Below are 21,484 nucleotides of genomic sequence, written 5' to 3'. Positions count from 1 at the left end.
TGTTGGTGCTGGGTAGGAAAATCTGGCAGTACATCATGCATGGTGACGGCGGCACATGTGGGTCCCCCAACCACTCCCCAAAAAAGCTTCACATTGCCCCCATTACGATAATGGAGCGTGGGTGACTCATGGATCTCTAGATGACTGCATGTGTGTGAGTCAAATCCATTACAACACCAGCAGCTCAGCTCGAAATCGGTTGGTGGTCAATGGACCGGAAATGGTTGGCGCTCGTATATCATATCAAGCCCAGAACAGAGGCCTTTTGGACGTTTGGCCCAGCAGACCGGGCCCAAAAGTCATTCGTCAACGTTTCAACGCCCACGTGTGCAATGGATACCAGTCATTCACAACATCCAGTAGCTTATTTCTGCAGGTTCTGAATGGTACTATGATCAGTTAGGCGAAGAAATGTTTGATCAATTTTGTCATCCATCACTATTTTGGCATGTAAATATGATGGTTCTAAATTTGAAGTGCTTTTTAGTATTTATATTTGTCTCCGCTTTCAATATTTTTTAAAACTAAAATCAGGTTTATTTTTCGTTGAATTTATTTTATTTCCAAATATAGGACTCAAGATGTAAAATTAGAACTTTTCCAAATGTTTGTCTTAAGGTTTTAATGTTGATAAAAAAAATCAGCAACTTTAATTTGTTGACATTGAAAATCTGAATCTGAGATATCGGCATTTGAAAATTGAGAGGGGTGATAACCACAAAACTATTTTTTCCTATTTAATTCTCTTTTTGAGGTTGAAGCATCTAGAAGTTCAATCATCAAAGTTGCTTAGACAAATCAATAGGAAATTTTCTGAACTATTTGAAAAACATAATTTCTAGATTACTTTTTCAAAACACCCAATACACCAAGGGTTTCCTTTTTACATAGAACCTTTTGAAAAAGTATAACTACTGATGCAAAAAAAAATCTGCAAAATTTTCGCAGATTTCAAACTAAAGGTGGATTCACTTTGAAAAGGTGCACTTCAATTCTTATCCGATTAAGTATTTAAAAATGAAATGTGATTTTTTCAAATCTTTTCAAAGTTTTCCAATTTTTTTTTATTTTTTTTTTTTGAGGAAAATTGGCATTACCGCCAAAAATATTTTGCACATGGTCAAAGCTTAAAAGTCCTTTTGATCCTCTAATACAAATCAAATAAATCAAATCATTGAACATATTTTTTTTGCGCAAATCGATTCTAGAATATTTATTAACAATTTTTTTATGGATAACTGTCATATTTGTATGGACTAACCAATGAAGCAAAATGGATTCATTCATTGCATTGATGATTTCATTGACCCTAAGCAATTCTCTACGAAATTTCAACCATTTTTATTGTTTGTATTTTTTTATTTGGCTCAGACTTTGTGGGGATCTTCCCTATGACCAAAGAATTTTGGCAGCTGTACATACAAAATTGGTTCGTAAATATTCGAAAATCTGTAACTTTTGAAGGAATTTGCTGATCGATTTGGTGTTTTCGGCAAAGTTGTAGGTATTAATGAAAACTGTTCTGAAAAAAGGTACACTCATTTTTTTGCCGATTAGCTTTTGAGCCATAGGTAAGAATGGAGCAAAAATTTGCCGCCATGTCATGCGTTTTTGAAAAAGAAATATTTTTTTGGAAAAAATATAAATATTCCTATTTTGTTTTGTCAATGTTGTTTCCGAAAAGTTTAAAATAGGTAATTTAAATTTAAATAGTTCCAAAAGACATTGGATCTCTGATTGCTGAAATACAGCGAATAAAAGAAAAAGAAGCAAAAATTCAAAGTCTCACTCAAGCATTCCTACATTTTCAAATGCCAATATTCCAGTAATTTTCTATTATGAAAAGCGAAACATTTTTAAAATTTGGTGATCTTTTCGGAAAAAATATTATGAAAATTTATTAATCAAAACTAACATTTAAAAAGTGCCAATCATTCAATATTATGCCGATATTATGTTTGAAAATCTTTACCTCCTTGGATTTTTTATATGTTTTATTGAACAAAAAGTGCAAATTTATGAGCTGTGAGATACGACAGACGTTAGGATTTCGCCAAGTCTATTTTTTTTCAAATAGTGATTTTTAGAAATTTTCGAAAATATACCCGAAAAATCTTCCAAAATATTTTTTTATGTAAAATTGAGTTAGGAATCATAGAGCAAATTTGTGATTTTGGAATAAAATTCCAAGGGTTTCCAGAAGCATTTATTACTTGCCAGTCTGCCAACTTATAAATTACTTGAAATACTGGGTCGAAATGATTAATTACATAAATTAATTACTTAATTACTTTTCACTTTGAAAAAAAAAATTCAAAATAAATTTAAGTATTAATGTTTATCTCTAAATGAAATTATTTCTAAAAAGCTAATTCGATAGCTCCATAAAAAAATTTATAATAAAATAACATAATAATATAATATAATATAATATAATATAATATAATATAATATAATATAATATAATATAATATAATATAGTATAATATAATATAATATAATATAATATAATATAATATAATATAATATAATATAATATAATATAATATAATATAATATAATATAATATAATATAATATAATATAATATAATATAATATAATATAATATAATATAATATAATATAATATAATATAATATAATATAATATAATATAATATAATATAATATAATATAATATAATATAATATAATATAATATAATATAATATAATATAATATAATATAATATAATATAATATAATATAATATAATATAATATAATATAATATAATATAATATAATATAATATAATATAATATAATATAATATAATATAATATAATATAATATAATATAATATAATATAATATAATATAATATAATATAATATAATATAATATAATATAATATAATATAATATAATATAATATAATATAATATAATATAATATAATATAATATAATATAATATAATATAATATAATATAATATAATATAATATAATATAATATAATATAATATAATATAATATAATATAATATAATATAATATAATATAATATAATATAATATAATATAATATAATATAATATAATATAATATAATATAATATAATATAATATAATATAATATAATATACTATAAAAACACTATAAAAACACTCAATATCAAGCAAAGGACACATATTTTTTTGTTTATAATTTTTTTTGTGCCATTCGTTTTCAAACCAGATCTCAAAATGTTAGTAAAAAAGGCAACTGAGCGATACTAAGCGGCAACTGACTGATACTAAATTATATCAATTTTAATACATGAGCAACTCTCTACGAAATCGGCCGATTTCGACCATTTTTAATTTTTGTATTTTTTGATTTGGCTCAAACTTTGTGGGGGCCTTCCCTATGACCAAAAAAGCTATTTTGTGTCATTGGTTCACCCATACAAGTCTCCATACAATTTTGGCTGCTGTCCATACAAAAATGGTATGTAAATATTCAAACAGCTGTAACTTTTGAGTGAATTTTCTGATCAATTTGATGTCTTGGGCAAAGTTGTAGGTATTGTTGAGAACTATTGAGAAAAAAATAGGTACACGGAAAAACAAATTTGCAGATTTTTTAATCAACTTTTTTTTACTAAAACTCAATTTCCCAAAATACGTATTTTTTGATATGTTTTAGGGGACAAAAATCCGCAACTTTTGAGCCAAAGAGGCACATGGTCAAAAAATCTGCCGCCGAGTTGATTTTTTTAAATCAAGACTAACATTTTAAAAGGGCCAAACATTGAATATAATGCCCATTTAAAATGTCAGTCTTGATTTAAAAAATATTTTGATATCTTGATATACAAAATATTTTTTTCGAATAGATCGGAAAATTTCACGAATGTTTCATGTTTTAACATTTAAAATCGGACCATTAGTTGCTGAGATATCGATATTAGAAAATGGTGGGTTGTTTTGGGGAGACTTAGAAAACTTAAATTTTCGTGTTTCTATTTCTTAAAACGGCTGTATCTCATCTACCCGATGTCCAATCATCAATGTCTCTTAGACAATTTTATAGCAAATTTTCTGAACTTTTCAAATAAAATATTTTTAGAAATGGTCACTCATGGTCACTATTTTTAAAAATCGAAATACTGCAAATATTTCGCTACAATCGAACTTTCGGTGGCTATATCTTGAAAACGGAGCCCTTTATCAAAAAATCTGTAAAGTGGTTTGCATAAAATTTACTGCCCCTGATCGCATAAATATCCCATATGCATTTTCATCACTATTGAGTTATTGATGCAGTTTGGTTCAAAATCGTGTGATCTTTCCGAAAAGCATAAAACATCCAGTACTTTGTTCTAGAAATCTGGAGGAAACCCAGTTTTTTCATGAAAACTTAACACGTAGCCTTATGTATGGGACAAACTTCAAATGCGTTTTTCTCAGCTTGCTGTTTTTGCATATGGGACATTTATGCGGACATGGGCAGTTTAGATTTTTTTCCAAAAATAAATATTTTTTCAAAAAATCATAACTCGGCGGCAGATTTTTTGACCATGTTTCTCTATGGCTCAAAAGTTGCGGATTTTTGTCCCCTAAAACATATCAAAAAATCTCGAAAATCAAAAAATACATATTTTGGGAGATTGAGTTTTAGTAAAAAAAAAGTTGATTAAAAAATCTGCCAAAAAAAATTTCCTTGTGCCTATTTTTTTCTCAATAGTCCTCAACAATACCTACAACTTTGCCGAAGACACCAAATTGATCAGAAAATTCACTCAAAAGTTACAGCTGTTTGAATATTGACATACCATTTTTGTATGGACAGCAGCCATAATTGTATGGAGACTTGTATGGGTGAACCAATGACACAAAATAGCTTTTTTGGTCATAGGGAAGGCCCCCAGAAAGTTTGAGCCAAATCAAAAAATACAAATAAAATCCATTTCCGGTTTTGGTAGAGAATTGCTCACATAACAAGCCAAAGTTGAAACATTTCATTGAAAATGTTTTTTTTCGCCATAAAATAACTTTTTTTTTCTTTAAAATATGAAACAATAAATAAATAAATTTATTTTTATTTCTTTTCATTTTATTGCAAGTCAAATTCCATTAAAATGTCGAAGTTGTTCTAAAAAAATCAACCTGAACCTACCAATATTGAAACATTGAAAAATATTTGCAACTGTTCATCATGAAAGCTGGAAATTCATTAAAAAAGAAAAACGTTGGGTCATTGCCTGTCTTAAGTCTGCTGTTATAGATTATTAATACAAATTTAAAAGTTTCGTTGAACAAGAACAATTTTTTAAATATTGAATTAATTTTATTATCAATGAATTGCATTAAATTACACTAATTACTTTTAATTACTCTAATTACCATCAATTACCAAGGAATTAATAAATTACCGAATTACCAGCTTAAAATCAAAGTAATTAATAATTACTTGCCAGTCTGAGGCCTTGCTGGAAACCATTGTAAAATTCATGGTTTTTGACTTAAAGCCGTTTTTAGGTTACATTTCCCAGAAAAAAAATCTTTTCTATTTTTTTAAATATAATGTTCATCCTCGTCCTCTTGAAAAATTTATTTGAGGAGCTGAAAAATATCATTACAATTCTCTTTGACTGATTTTACTAATCTGTGAGATTAGGTTTCGCTAGAAAGGACTTTATATTACAATTGGACCATAAACCGAGTCGAATGTGTTTGAACAAAATCGGTTCAGCCAGTGCTAAGAAAACGAAGTGACAATTTTTATCATACACATTCACACCTAGTTAGACACACAGCTAGACAGGCAAACACTTGTTCAGTTTTTGATATCATTTGTCTGAGCCAAAAGGAATACATGGTCTACGAGTTTTCTGTGAAAAGTTCATTTTTATAGCAGGATTACAGCCTTACTTCAATGAGGAAAGCAAAAAAGCAAATATTTTCCACCTTATCCAAAGCGTTGATATCAATCAATCGAAGGACCTCCAAACTATACCGCAGCTGGATATCAGTTGAGCCATGATAACGTTGCAGCACTTCACCAACTAACAAAACCAAATTATGTTTCCACCCACGCCCACCAACATTGTCCCTCGCTGTAAGCCATCCAATATCAGTTTGAGCTGCTTTATGGCGACGGTCGGTATAGATTGACATATGGTCGGCCAGTTTCCGCGTTGATAGTACAACAACTGACTGTTGATAACCGGCAACCCTGCTGCTGCTGGCTTCGGGGTAGATATTAATGTGTCCTCTCTTTTCATGTGGGGGCTTAAGCTCCACCAACCAACTCGACAACAACAACAACAACGACCTGGACGGACGTCAAAAGGGCAAATTAGTCACTGCAGCAGTCACAGTGACTTTGCGACGAACGCACATATGGCGCTGCTGGTTGGTAATTTGAGCCTCATCTGTACCTCTGCTGCCTGGAGAGGGTCCTTGTTGTGGGTTGCAGGGAGGCGAGTTGTGGGTGCCGTTTTATGATTGTGATTAATTGAAACAGATAACAGAATGGGGAAGGTCGTCAACGACTGCGTTGCCCGGCAGCATTAGGTCAGATGAAGGCTTTGGAGCTGGGCAACAGCCAGTGTTGATGGGTTTGGACCAACATTGTTAGAACGGAAAGGTTTGATTATGGTCGTGCATTATGAGGTGAGAATTTAATTTATTTTGCTCCGGTGTGTACAATACCATGTTGACGAGTAAACAATAGCTTTTAAAAATTAATACCATGAATATTAAAATATGCATTATAATAAATTAAAATTCAGTGCGTGACTCAGTTCAATGGGTTCAAATAAAACCATAAAAAGCAAAATTATAAAGAGACTTATTGAACGAAGAAAAGTGGACCTCAGATTCATGACTAGGGACCAAAGTTGCCCCTTAATTCGAAGTTTCACGAAAATTGAAGAGAGGCAGAGGCAACTTCTTTTCAATTTCTAGTGAATTCGCGGAGAATTACCCGTTTTAACTTCAGCTTAGTGAATCAATCAAATTTGGCTTATTTTAATGAGAAACTCGAAATCTTCATAATTGGACCACATTTTATTACCACAGATAAATCCCCGCAGCAGCTGCTAAACCCATTTGAAAATCAGTTCATCCTTATCAAAGGTTCCCATTAACAAACTCCAAATTAAGTCCTCCACCCAACTAGCACAGCCTGCGGCGGCCTCCCGAATAAAATTATATGATGATTTGTATTGTCAAAACCATGAAGTTACAATAGATATTATAATATTTATGGTAAGTTTATGGTTGATTTTTTTTAACTTCATTGGAATGACGATAAAGTTATCGTAGATTTCATGGTTACAGCAAATTTCATGGTTTTGTTATTGGAAATGTTATAAATTGAAACAATAAAACTACTGTACATTTCATGAATACAGCAAATATTATGGTTTTGTTATTGGAAATCTCATAATGCATTTTTTCCAATTTTTTGTTACAGTAAGTTTTATTGTAATGTTATAGTTGCGTAGTGTGGACTTTTTTTAACGATTTTTTTTAAATAATTTGAATCATGTAACAAAAGTATTTGAAATCGAGTTATATTTTAAATACAAAACTTCACAAACGATTTTGTGAAAAGCTCAAATCAAATCAAAGTATTAAAAAACTTAAGCATTAAGACATTAAAATACTAGAAATTTTACATATTTAACTGTTTCTACACAAAAAAAAATTAAATATTAAAATATTAAAATATTAAAATATTAAAATATTAAAATATTAAAATATTAAAATATTAAAATATTAAAATATTAAAATATTAAAATATTAAAATATTAAAATATTAAAATATTAAAATATTAAAATATTAAAATATTAAAATATTAAAATATTAAAATATTAAAATATTAAAATATTAAAATATTAAAATATTAAAATATTAAAATATTAAAATATTAAAATATTAAAATATTAAAATATTAAAATATTTAAATATTAAAATATTAAAATATTAAAATATTAAAATATTAAAATATTAAAATATTAAAATATTAAAATAATAAAATATTAAAATATTAAAATATTAAAATATTAAAATATTAAAATATTAAAATATTAAAATATTAAAATATAAAAATATTAAAATATTAAAATATTAAAATATTAAAATATTAAAATATTAAAATATTAAAATATTAAAATATTAAAATATTAAAATATTAAAATATTAAAATATTAAAATATTAAAATATTAAAATATAAAAATATAAAAATATTAAAATATTAAAATATTAAAATATTAAAATATTAAAATATTAAAATATTAAAATATTAAAATATTAAAATATTAAAATATTAAAATATTAAAATATTAAAATATTAAAATATTAAAATATTAAAATATTAAAATATTAAAATATTAAAATATTAAAATATTAAAATATTAAAATATTAAAATATTAAAATATTAAAATATTAAAATATTAAAATATTAAAATATTAAAATATTAAAATATTAAAATATTAAAATATTAAAATATTAAAATATTAAAATATTAAAATATTAAAATATTAAAATATTAAAATATTAAAATATTAAAATATTAAAATATTAAAATATTAAAATATTAAAATATTAAAATATTAAAATATTAAAATATTAAAATATTAAAATATTAAAATATTAAAATATTAAAATATTAAAATATTAAAATATTAAAATATTAAAATATTAAAATATTAAAATATTAAAATATTAAAATATTAAAATATTAAAATATTAAAATATTAAAATATTAAAATATTAAAATATTAAAATATTAAAATATTAAAATATTAAAATATTAAAATATTAAAATATTAAAATATTAAAATATTAAAATATTAAAATATTAAAATATTAAAATATTAAAATATTAAAATATTAAAATATTAAAATATTAAAATATTAAAATATTAAAATATTAAAATATTAAAATATTAAAATATTAAAATATTAAAATATTAAAATATTAAAATATTAAAATATTAAAATATTAAAATATTAAAATATTAAAATATTAAAATATTAAAATATTAAAATATTAAAATATTAAAATATTAAAATATTAAAATATTAAAATATTAAAATATTAAAATATTAAAATATTAAAATATTAAAATATTAAAATATTAAAATATTAAAATATTAAAATATTAAAATATTAAAATATTAAAATATTAAAATATTAAAATATTAAAATATTAAAATATTAAAATATTAAAATATTAAAATATTAAAATATTAAAATATTAAAATATTAAAATATTAAAATATTAAAATATTAAAATATTAAAATATTAAAATATTAAAATATTAAAATATTAAAATATTAAAATATTAAAATATTAAAATATTAAAATATTAAAATATTAAAATATTAAAATATTAAAATATTAAAATATTAAAATATTAAAATATTAAAATATTAAAATATTAAAATATTAAAATATTAAAATATTAAAATATTAAAATATTAAAATATTAAAATATTAAAATATTAAAATATTAAAATATTAAAATATTAAAATATTAAAATATTAAAATATTAAAATATTAAAATATTAAAATATTAAAATATTAAAATATTAAAATATTAAAATATTAAAATATTAAAATATTAAAATATTAAAATATTAAAATATTAAAATATTAAAATATTAAAATATTAAAATATTAAAATATTAAAATATTAAAATATTAAAATATTAAAATATTAAAATATTAAAATATTAAAATATTAAAATATTAAAATATTAAAATATTAAAATATTAAAATATTAAAATATTAAAATATTAAAATATTAAAATATTAAAATATTAAAATATTAAAATATTAAAATATTAAAATATTAAAATATTAAAATATTAAAATATTAAAATATTAAAATATTAAAATATTAAAATATTAAAATATTAAAATATTAAAATATTAAAATATTAAAATATTAAAATATTAAAATATTAAAATATTAAAATATTAAAATATTAAAATATTAAAATATTAAAATATTAAAATATTAAAATATTAAAATATTAAAATATTAAAATATTAAAATATTAAAATATTAAAATATTAAAATATTAAAATATTAAAATATTAAAATATTAAAATATTAAAATATTAAAATATTAAAATAAAATACTAAAATATTAAAATATTAAAATATTAATATATTAAAATATTAAAATATTAAAAAATAAATAAAAATATTTAAACATTTAAACATTTAAACATTTAAACATTTAAACATTTAAACATTTAAACATTTAAACATTTAAACATTTAAACATTTAAACATTTAAACATTTAAACATTTAAACATTTAAACATTTAAACATTTAAACATTTAAACATTTAAACATTTAAACATTTAAACATTTAAACATTTAAACATTTAAACATTTAAACATTTAAACATTTAAACATTTAAACATTTAAACATTTAAACATTTAAACATTTAAACATTTAAACATTTAAACATTTAAACATTTAAACATTTAAACATTTAAACATTTAAACATTTAAACATTTAAACATTTAAACATTGAAACATTTAAACATTTAAACATTTAAACATTTAAACATTTAAACATTTAAACATTTAAACATTTAAACATTTAAACATTTAAACATTTAAACATTTAAACATTTAAACATTTAAACATTTAAACATTTAAACATTTAAACATTTAAACATTTAAACATTTAAACATTTAAACATTTAAACATTTAAACATTTAAACATTTAAACATTTAAACATTTAAACATTTAAACATTTAAACATTTAAACATTTAAACATTTAAACATTTAAACATTTAAACATTTAAATATTTAAACATTTAAACATTTTTATTCAATAATTGAAACGGCAAAAAATATTAAAGATCACAAAACGAACACACCATGACACCTAAATTGGGCGACGCTCCCCTAACGAACGCACCATGACACCTAAACTGGGCGACGCTCCCCTAATGAACGTACCATGGCGAGCTCTCATTTGTTTTCAATCGCGCGCGTGTTCGATCATGTTTGTGTCGATCGTGTTTGGCCGCTGTTTAATTGAAAAAGTGTTAGTGAAATCGCGTGTGTTCGTGAAAAAGACATCCGGCGTTTGTCCAACACGGTCTTGGACAAATTTGCCGGGTGACCGAACCGGAACGGCTCTGGGATGGCGGAACTTTTTCATATTTGGGTGAGTATAAGGAGTTTTGTTGAACTTGGAGAGGGCGGAATCGCACCCGCAACAGCAGCAGGCATTTTCGGGCAAATTTCCCAAGCTATTGGTTGATGCACAAAGTGATTTGTTTACCTTTTTTTGGTACCCTCCGCAAACTTCAAGCCATACAAAATTGTTGCCGGATCTTTTACGGGAGAGATCCGGAGAAAGATCCGGCAGCAATTTGTTTTGATTTGACGTTTGCTGAGTTCAAGGTCAAGCTTGCGAGAGCAATGGTCTGAACAAACTGTGTGTGTTCCTCTTTTTTTACAGGGACTTCTTCTACCAGGCCCGGCGCCTGCTGCGGACACTTCCGGCCGGATTTGCTCAGGATGGTCGTTTCGTCTGGAGGCGAAAATCGTTAGGTAAGTTGTGTGTTGATGCTCAACGGTGAACGTCCAAACAACGGTCAAGGAAAAGGTCACGAAAAGAATTTTGTTGAGTGGTGCGCAACTGAAAAATAACAGAAACAGAAAGTAGCGTTTGACGTTTATTGGCACGGTGCCTGTGTGTGTGTGTGTGTGTGTTTTTTTTAATAGAATTTGCAAATTTGAATGCTACTGATTATTACAAATGTTCATATAATTTTGTTTGGAAATTCGGAAATTCGGAAATTAGGAAATTCGGAAATTCGGAAATTCGGAAATTAGGAAATTAGGAAATAAGGGAATTAGGAAATTAGGAAATTAGGAAATTCTGATATTAGGAAATTCAGAAATTTGGAAATTAGGAAATTAGGAAATAAGGCAATTAGGAAATTAGGAAATTAGGAAATTAGGAAATAAGGAAATTAAGAAATTAGGAAATAAGGAAATTAGGAAATTAGGAAATTAGGCAATTAGGAAATTAGGAAATTAGGAGATTAGGAAATTAGGAAATTAGGAAATTAGGAGATTAGGAAATTAGGAAATTAGGAAATTAGGAAATTAGGAAATTAGGAAATAAGGAAATAAGGCAATTAGGAAATAAGGAAATTGGGCAATTAGGAAATTAGGAAATTAGGAAATTGGGCAATTAGGAAATTAGGAAATTAGGAAATTAGGAAATTAGGAAATTGGGAAATTGGGAAATTAGGAAATTAGGAAATTAGGAAATTAGGAATTTAGGAAATTAGGATATTAGGAAATTCGGAAATTAGAAAAATTCGGAAATTAGGAAATTTAGAAATTAGAAAATTAGGAAATTAGGAAATTGGGCAATTAGGAAATTAGGAAATAAGGAAATTAGGAAATAAGGAAATTGGGCAATTAGGAAATTAGGAAATAAGAAAATTAGGAAATTAGGAAATGAGGAAATCAGGAAATTTGGAAATTAGGCAATTAGGAAATTCGGAAATTAGGAAATTTAGAAATTAGAAAATTAGAAAATTAGAAAATTAGAAAATTAGAAAATTAGGAAATTAGGAAATTAGGAAATTATGAAATTAGGAAATTAGGAAATTAGGAGATTAGGAAATTAGGATATTAGGAAATTGGGCAATTAGGAAATTAGGAAATAAGGAAATTAGGAAATTGGGCAATTAGGAAATTAGGAAATAAGGAAATTAGAAAATTAGGAAATTAGGAAATTGGGCTATTAGGAAATTAGGAAATAAGGAAATAAGGAAATAAGGAAATAAGGAAATTAGGAAATTAGGAAATTAGGAAATTAGGAAATTAGGAAATTGGGCAATTAGGAAATTAGGATATAAGGAAATAAGGAAATAAGGAAATAAGGAAATAAGGAAATAAGGAAATAAGGAAATAAGGAAATTAGGAAATTGGGCAATTAGGAAATTAGGAAATAAGGAAATTAGGAAATTAGGAAATTAGGATATTAGGAAATTCGGAAATAAGAAAAATTCGGATATTCGGAAATTAGGAAATTTAGAAATTAGAAAATAGGAAATTAGAAAATTAGGAAATTAGGAAATTTGGAAATTGGGAAATTAAGAAATTAAAAAATTTAACATTTAAAAAATTACAAAATTAGGAAATTCGGATATTCGGAAATTCGGAAATTAGGAAATTAATAAATTAACAAATTTAGAAATTAAGAAATTTAGAAATTGAGAAATAACAAAATTAGAAAATTAGGGAATAAGGAAATTAGGAAATTAGGAAATCAGGAAATCAGGAAATTAGGAAATCAGGAAATCAGGAAATTAGTAAATTAGGAAATTAGGAAGTTAGGAATTCAGCCAATTAGGAAATTAGGAAATTAGAAAATTAGAAAATTAGAAAATTAGAAAATTAGAAAATTAGAAAATTAGAAAATTAGAAAATTAAAAAATTAGAACATTAGAAAATAAGAAAATTAGAAAATTATAAATTTAGAAAATTAGAAAATTAGGAAATAAGAAAATTAGAAAATTAGGTAATCAGGATATTAAGAAATTAGGATATTAAGAAATTAGGAAATAAAGAAATTAGGAAATTGAGTTATTAAGAATTTAGTAATTTAAGAATTTTAGAATTTTAGAATTTTAGAATTTTAGTATTTTTGAATTTTAGAATTTTAGAATTTTAGAATTTTAGAATTTTAGAATTTTAGAATTTTAGAATTTTAGAATTTTAGAATTTTAGAATTTTAGAATTTTAGAATTTTAGAATTTTAGAATTTTAGAATTTTAGAATTTTAGAATTTTAGAATTTTAGAATTTTAGAATTTTAGAATTTTAGAATTTTAGAATTTTAGAATTTTAGAATTTTAGAATTTTAGAATTTTAGAATTTTAGAATTTTAGAATTTTAGAATTTTAGAATTTTAGAATTTTAGAATTTTAGAATTTTAGAATTTTAGAATTTTAGAATTTTAGAATTTTAGAATTTTAGAATTTTAGAATTTTAGAATTTTAGAATTTTAGAATTTTAGAATTTTAGAATTTTAGAATTTTAGAATTTTAGAATTTTAGAATTTTAGAATTTTAGAATTTTAGAATTTTAGAATTTTAGAATTTTAGAATTTTAGAATTTTAGAATTTTAGAATTTTAGAATTTTAGAATTTTAGAATTTTAGAATTTTAGAATTTTAGAATTTTAGAATTTTAGAATTTTAGAATTTTAGAATTTTAGAATTTTAGAATTTTAGAATTTTAGAATTTTAGAATTTTAGAATTTTAGAATTTTAGAATTTTAGAATTTTAGAATTTTAGAATTTTAGAATTTTAGAATTTTAGAATTTTAGAATTTTAGAATTTTAGAATTTTAGAATTTTAGAATTTTAGAATTTTAGAATTTTAGAATTTTAGAATTTTAGAATTTTAGAATTTTAGAATTTTAGAATTTAGAATTTTAGAATTTTAGAATTTTAGAATTTTAGAATTTTAGAATTTTAGAATTTTAGAATTTTAGAATTTTAGAATTTTAGAATTTTAGAATTTTAGAATTTTAGAATTTTAGAATTTTAGAATTTTAGAATTTTAGAATTTTAGAATTTTAGAATTTTAGAATTTTAGAATTTTAGAATTTTAGAATTTTAGAATTTTAGAATTTTAGAATTTTAGAATTTTAGAATTTTAGAATTTAGAATTTTAGAATTTTAGAATTTTAGAATTTTAGAATTTTAGAATTTTAGAATTTTAGAATTTTAGAATTTTAGAATTTTAGAATTTTAGAATTTTAGAATTTTAGAATTTTAGAATTTTAGAATTTTATAATTTTAGAATTTTAGAATTTTAGAATTTTAGAATTTTAGAATTTTAGAATTTTAGAATTTTAGAATTTTAGAATTTTAGAATTTTAGAATTTTAGAATTTTAGAATTTTAGAATTTTAGAATTTTAGAATTTTAGAATTTTAGAATTTTAGAATTTTAGAATTTTAGAATTTTAGAATTTTAGAATTTAGAATTTTAGAATTTTAGAATTTTAGAATTTTAGAATTTTAGAATTTTAGAATTTTAGAATTTTAGAATTTTAGAATTTTAGAATTTTAGAATTTTAGAATTTTAGAATTTTAGAATTTTAGAATTTTAGAATTTTAGAATTTTAGAATTTTAGAATTTTAGAATTTTAGAATTTTAGAATTTTAGAATTTTAGAATTTTAGAATTTTAGAATTTTAGAATTTTAGAATTTTAGAATTTTAGAATTTTAGAATTTTAGAATTTTAGAATTTTAGAATTTTAGAATTTTAGAATTTTTGAATTTTTGAATTTTTGAATTTTTGAATTTTTGAATTTTTGAATTTTTGAATTTTAGAATTTTAGAATTTTAGAATTTTAGAATTTTAGAATTTTAGAATTTTAGAATTTTAGAATTTTAGAATTTTAGAATTTTAGAATTTTAGAATTTTAGAATTTTAGTAACAGCTAATTTAATAGCATTTGTACCGAAACAAACATATGAAAATATTCCCTATGTCCTAATTTAGTGTGTTTCTCTTTTACAGGGGCCTATTCCACTGAGGATTGTGCTTCATAAATACGCGAGAGTTCATCCCAAGTACGAAGCAGTAGTTCCGGCACCGGCTATAAGCATTTCGAACAACGTCAGAAAGTTCGGATTGAAGCAGAATATTAAAAGAAAACGACGCGGAATAAAAGTCCTATTTTTTTTAAATCAACGAAAAAAACTATAAAAATACAATAAAACTTACCATATTGACCATCAATTTTAATGTATAAATATATGTTTTACAGTACAATTTAGTGGAGAGAAAACAATAAATACAATGCAAATACAATGAATCATACTGTAGTTATTATTTATTTCAATGTACGAATATAGTTTAAACCGTACTATTTAGTATGGAAAAATCCATGAAGAACTGTGAATTTACTGTGCAAACCATTGTAGTGGTTACTGTTTTTATTATAAATGTATGATGTTTTCTATGGTCAGGGTAATTTTTTGGACGGAAAAGGCATCAATGAAAATACGATAGAATGTATAGTTTTTGGTTTTTTTTTTGTATGGGGAAAAGTCGAAATTTTTATGGTGACTGTGCCTAACAATACCCCTTTTTTATAGTAAATTCCCGAAATAGGATATATTCTATGGTGAAAAAACATAAAGGCTACAGTAGAATCGTGGTAAAAATAACCATAGAATTTATCGTGTGATAACCATAAAATCTACTGTTGGTTTATAGTAAATCTTTATGCGGGCTCACCTAACTATCAAATTCTGGATTCAATCCCCGCTCTAGGTTTCATCTTTTTCCAATCCACCAAGATGAATATTTCATTCATCAGCCAACCAGATAGAGAAGAGAGATCCCGCAGATCCTAGGACAAAATGTGCACCAGCTTGAAAAGTTGTCTCTGCTGCTGAAGAGCAGTGCATCCAGTCGTCAGCCAGTGTTGCCAGCACTAAGGAGGGGGAGTTGCAGTGCGGTCTTGCCTGGGTTTGAATAATTTATCCAACCAATATCGTATGGTGAACGGTGATGCTGCTTCTAGGTGGCAGTGGCAACGAAGTTCCCGGCGCCTGAAATTATGCAGCAACACATACACACTTGGCCGCGCGACGACACTTCTTCGAGGGTGGTGCCCCGGAATGCATGCATCCCTAATGAAATGGTTTGGTTGGCGGTTTTTGCCCGCCAGCATCCACCGGAATCTTGACGGTGGTTACCGAAATAATACGACAGAACTGTCAACTGCCACCGATAGTGTGTCTGGATCGCTCTCTCAGCATTTCGAGCAGGTCGTTCACATAAATGCCAAAGTGTGGAAAATATATGATAATGGTATGAAAAGCAATTTTGTTATTATGTGAATGGGATTCAGAAGACGAAAAAAAACGCTACAAAATACCGTCGCGAACAAGAAACACGTGGAGCAAACGAAACATGGCCACGTAACAAAACTGTTAGAATTTTTGCTCGCGAAACAATTATGACGAGGCACGCGAGATTCCCGTCCCGGTGAGCAGCAAATTAGCCAGACATTTACACTTTTCACTAACTGGCGGGCACGTACGTCAGAGCTGACACAAGGAGGGGGGCGTCTAATGGAAGTAAATTGAAACAAAAATGGGATTGCTTAACAAGGCACGTAATGGTTTCGGTGGCTGTCGTTTGAAATTATGTTGGTTTTATCACGAGACAAGTGCTTCAAGACACCGATAGAAAGCACGAAATGTGACACCCTGATGTCGTGAATGGCGGAGAGATTGTGGGTTTTTGATGTTTGGGAATTATATCGTTATAGTAAAACTTACTTTTGGTAAATTATAATGTTGTAGTTCTGAAGTTATTTTAATATAAAATTGTACGGAAAGTTCTTTGATTGGGGTTAAGATCTGGCACATATTTAAAATGTTTGAAATTAAATCAAAACTATTTTCACAAACAAAAAAATGATAAGAATTTATGATCTAAATAGATTTCCAGTACCGTCATCAAATTTCAGCATTTTTGTATGACCCAATCTCACCCCCAGACACAATGTCACCATTGATGACTGAAATAAAGCTAATCATATCATATCTTACAGACTTACCAATATCGTGAAGATTAAAAAAATCATAAAATTATAAGATTTGAATATAGAAAACTTATTTTTTTCTGTGAAACATGAAAGTGGTGCACTACATTAAATTTTATGCAAAGCACTTTTTGATTGCAATTTGATTTTACATCTTAAAAATAAAATCAAAAAAGGTTTTTAGACTTCTTTCTCGCGTTTAAAAAAGAAATGATCTTTCAAAAAAATGGCAAAAAAACTAAAGAAAATTTTGACCAGCTAGTGCCATAAATCAAATAATGGAATTTTTAACATCTAAATCATACCCAAAATGCGAGTTTTCAAAAATTATAATAATGTTTTATTCAATATTTGTGTGAAAAGTCACATTAAAAATTGTTTTTTTTTAAGATTGTAGCAATTTTTTGTGAGGAGTTCTAATTCTAAAGATCAGAAAATTCGTTCTCAAGATACAGATTTTTTTTAAATTATTTCAATAGCATTATGCTATGGACAGCTGCTTAAAATTTTATGGAGACTTGTATGGACTAACTATTGATGCAAAATGTTTGCTTTGGTCAAAGAAAAGGTACACAAAAAGTTTCATACAAATAAAAAAATACAAAAATTAAATTTGAAAAAAAAAATTATCATTTTTAAAAAATTGCTCATTTTTGGAAAAGCAGATTTAGATTTTTTTTAACTTTGACATTCGCAGAGTATATTTCTATTTTGAATTGTAGTTTTGAACAGGGCGATCAATTTTCCCAAGGGTGAATTTCCCGGGAAAGGGAAAATATTTTTGAAAATCCCGAGAATTCCTGAGATCCCGATACGTAAAAAACAAAAAAAAAGGAAGTTTTGAGCTTAACATAATTTTGGTAATATTGTGCTTCAAAAACAAAAAAATACATTTTTATATATGTGATTTACCTTTTTCCACATAAATAGAGGTAAAATTAAATCGAAAATGATGTAATATTCAACAATCAAAATTTTCTACCTATCAAAATTTAACTATTCAATTCATCTGGAATGTGAAATAAACATCGTAAAAGTGTACTTCAAAAGTGTTCTCAAGATGAACATTTTCTTCTTAAAAGCTGAAAATTTGATTTAAATCGGTTAAAATCCGCACGATCGCAAGCTTTTAATTATTCGATGAAGTAAGATAAATCGATCAATGTCATAAATACCCAAAAAAATTTTTAAATATTGCAATCACGCCCACAAGCAATTTATTTTCTCTTTCTTAATGTACCATTTCCAATTGATTTCTGGTATCATCTTTTTTTATTAACAAACAACGTTTTACTGTGTTGTAACAAATAAATAATAAATGGATATTGTATATCTTATATATGTTTTATATATATTGACAGATTCTGTGTCAGATAAAATTGTAATTTTACAGCTTTACTGTGCAATTAAATCATTAAACGACAAAGCAATACTGCTTGCTGCTTGAAAAAAAACAAATGATCCAAATGATTCTACCAGTGGATGTGAATTGAAAAAAGTAGATGGTAGATATGATTATCATTTTCAATGAAACAAATCTAATACCGTCATCTGGGGTGAATCGGGACACATGGGGCGGATCGGGACAGCTGTTTAAGCAATGTTGCAGAATAATATTTTAATATGTTTGAGTGGTTTCGGGTAGACCAGATTCAGAGCAACAAAAAGTGTACAATCATTTCAAAATTTGAAGCATTTAACTGCTCTAAAACGTGCTGTCCCTATTCAGACTGTAGCCCCAGATGACGGTAATAAACATTTTCCATTTCTGCATCATCAACTGTTATGGGTACATCATTTGATTGCATAAGCTATCACAAAACAAAATTTTCCTGAAACATATCGACGTCGTCGTGCTATCATGTCGCACCCGCCATTTCGACGTTCTGAGAAAAACGCGTTTTAATGTTTGACCTTGAATAATCAAAAACGAAAGCATGCAATGTAAACAATAACAAACGCGTTTTGTTTGGCTGACCATTCTGTGCATTGCCCCGAAGTTTGGTTAAAGTTGGTTGCTGGAGTCCCGAGTTATAATTACAAATATTTACGGTAGTCTAGCTTTTACGTGCGTCAAACGCATCCTGACCTGAAATCCCTTTGGCCATTTGTCGCACTTACATCAATTTTCAGGGAGTGACAAGATAGCACGACAAGATTGAAACTTCTTTCATATGAAAAGTGACAAAAATTTTCAGAGCTTTTTTGGTTTTCATTGAATATCTTAGGATTGAAATCGAATTTTGGGGATCTGTGAAGGTCAAAAGATGTGGCATTGTGAGCTACACAAAATGGCGTTCTTAACTCAATTTGGCCCAAAATGCACGTACGACAAGTTAGCACGACGGCGACGATATGATTTGTTCAGCTTCATGCCAGTCGAGCAACATTTCCACAAAGCGATTCTATAAAGTGCATTCACCACTTCCCACGCAAACGGCACAAATATTTTTGGTTTATATTTCCCCCCACTTCCCCCACCTCGCAACGACTCTTTATCCTGCGATTTCTCGTTATTGGCATTATTACGATTGCTTTCCCAGATGATGAAGTCAGAAAACGTTTGATTTTTCGCTTGCTCGAAATTTGCAATATCCCGTTTCCTCTCACGCAACAAATTCCAGCTTCCAGCACGCACAAGTACTCAAAACGCGAGAGATCAAAGCTCGGGTGCGAAATACCGTGAGGGTTCAAATACAAAGAAATTCAATAAAAATTTCCGTGAATATTCATTTTTTTTATTATCCTTTGTGGGAAACGCACACTCTGAAATTGGCAGGATGAAATTTTTCCACAACCACCTTTCACCTTTCTAGAGGTGAGTTGGGTGGAAAATTGCGAGCTTGTTTCCCCTCGAAGGAACAAAAAACCACAACTGGAGAGGGGAGTAAGGACAAAAACATGCAATTTCATAAATGGCCGATATCACGAACACACGAACAACTGTGCAAACATTGGTCAATGGCAGTGGGAGGAACACACCTGTTGCGGTGTGGAATTTTCCGTGCCTTTTTTTTTTGCTTCATCGCTAATTACCGTGTCGGGTGTATAAATTAGCCCCTAATTGCACGACTGGTTCTGCGCGTGGTCGTCTGGTTCGAGGGGGGATTATGGAATGATTTTTTCTTTGGAATCAGCCTGGAAAAAGTTGAATGAGTTGAGTTCAATCCAAATTACTTTTGTGTACCTTTAGTTGTGTTGGTCGCACACATACCCACGACTAGCACACCATTTAAGGAATTATATTCGAATTGCTAAAATATCCTATTGCAATCGGATTACCAATCCCCGTTGAATGCAACAGGCAAACAATTTTCCCATGCAACCAGCTCTAGCAGGTAGGTAGTGGGGGGGAAAGCTTTTGCGTCAATTGTACTTACTTTTTGCAGCAAAGCCCAACAACCAACCCTAGCTCGTAGTTTTCCCTCGTCAGTAGAAAGAGGAGTTGGGTGGGTTGACCGATATTGGCAAAGGATAAAAAATTTCCCTCCAGAGCGCATTCTACTCGCTTTCATTGACTGTGGCTGACGAGGGACCAACCGGAAAAAGCGTGGGCGGATTAGGGTAAAATAATTTGAATGAAAATGGCGAGCGTCAACGTCAATTTTGTGATACCATAAATATCAAAAGTGAATTAAGATATTCATGATTCTTAAGCAAATTAACCCTTTCAGACCAAATTTTCCCTGAGCGAGCAGTTTTTAGTGAAAATAAACAGGCAAAACATTTATTATTGTCGGATGTTCTGGGCCCTCTAGCATGCCTTTAAACAAAGATATTGGTTTCTACCGAAGCAACAACACATTTCTACCAAGTTTTCGAAATCAAAGATTGGCCAATCACTAAGCTGAATTCCAAATTTGAGCTCATTCGGA

At 26.2% G+C, this 21,484-nt stretch overlaps 2 protein-coding genes across 6 annotated transcripts in view; both read left to right on the top strand.

The window, feature by feature from the left end:
* LOC120421742 (BAI1-associated protein 3) overlaps positions 1–21,484 on the top strand; it is a 174,171-nt gene that overhangs the window by 13,745 nt on the left and 138,942 nt on the right. The window lies entirely within an intron of this gene.
* On the top strand, positions 10,835–15,866 carry LOC120421744 (uncharacterized). Its single transcript, XM_052709376.1, has 3 exons — positions 10,835–11,177; positions 11,475–11,566; positions 15,569–15,866. Exons 1-3 carry the CDS (start codon positions 10,927–10,929, stop codon positions 15,598–15,600), a joined length of 375 nt encoding a protein of 124 aa, XP_052565336.1. The 5' UTR covers positions 10,835–10,926; the 3' UTR covers positions 15,601–15,866.

The sequence above is a fragment of the Culex pipiens genome, chromosome 3 (assembly GCF_016801865.2).
Source record: "Culex pipiens pallens isolate TS chromosome 3, TS_CPP_V2, whole genome shotgun sequence".
NCBI classification, from domain to species: domain Eukaryota; kingdom Metazoa; phylum Arthropoda; class Insecta; order Diptera; family Culicidae; genus Culex; species Culex pipiens.
The sequence above is the reverse complement of the archived record's forward strand: the minus strand, read 5'-3'. Positions and strand labels throughout refer to the sequence as shown.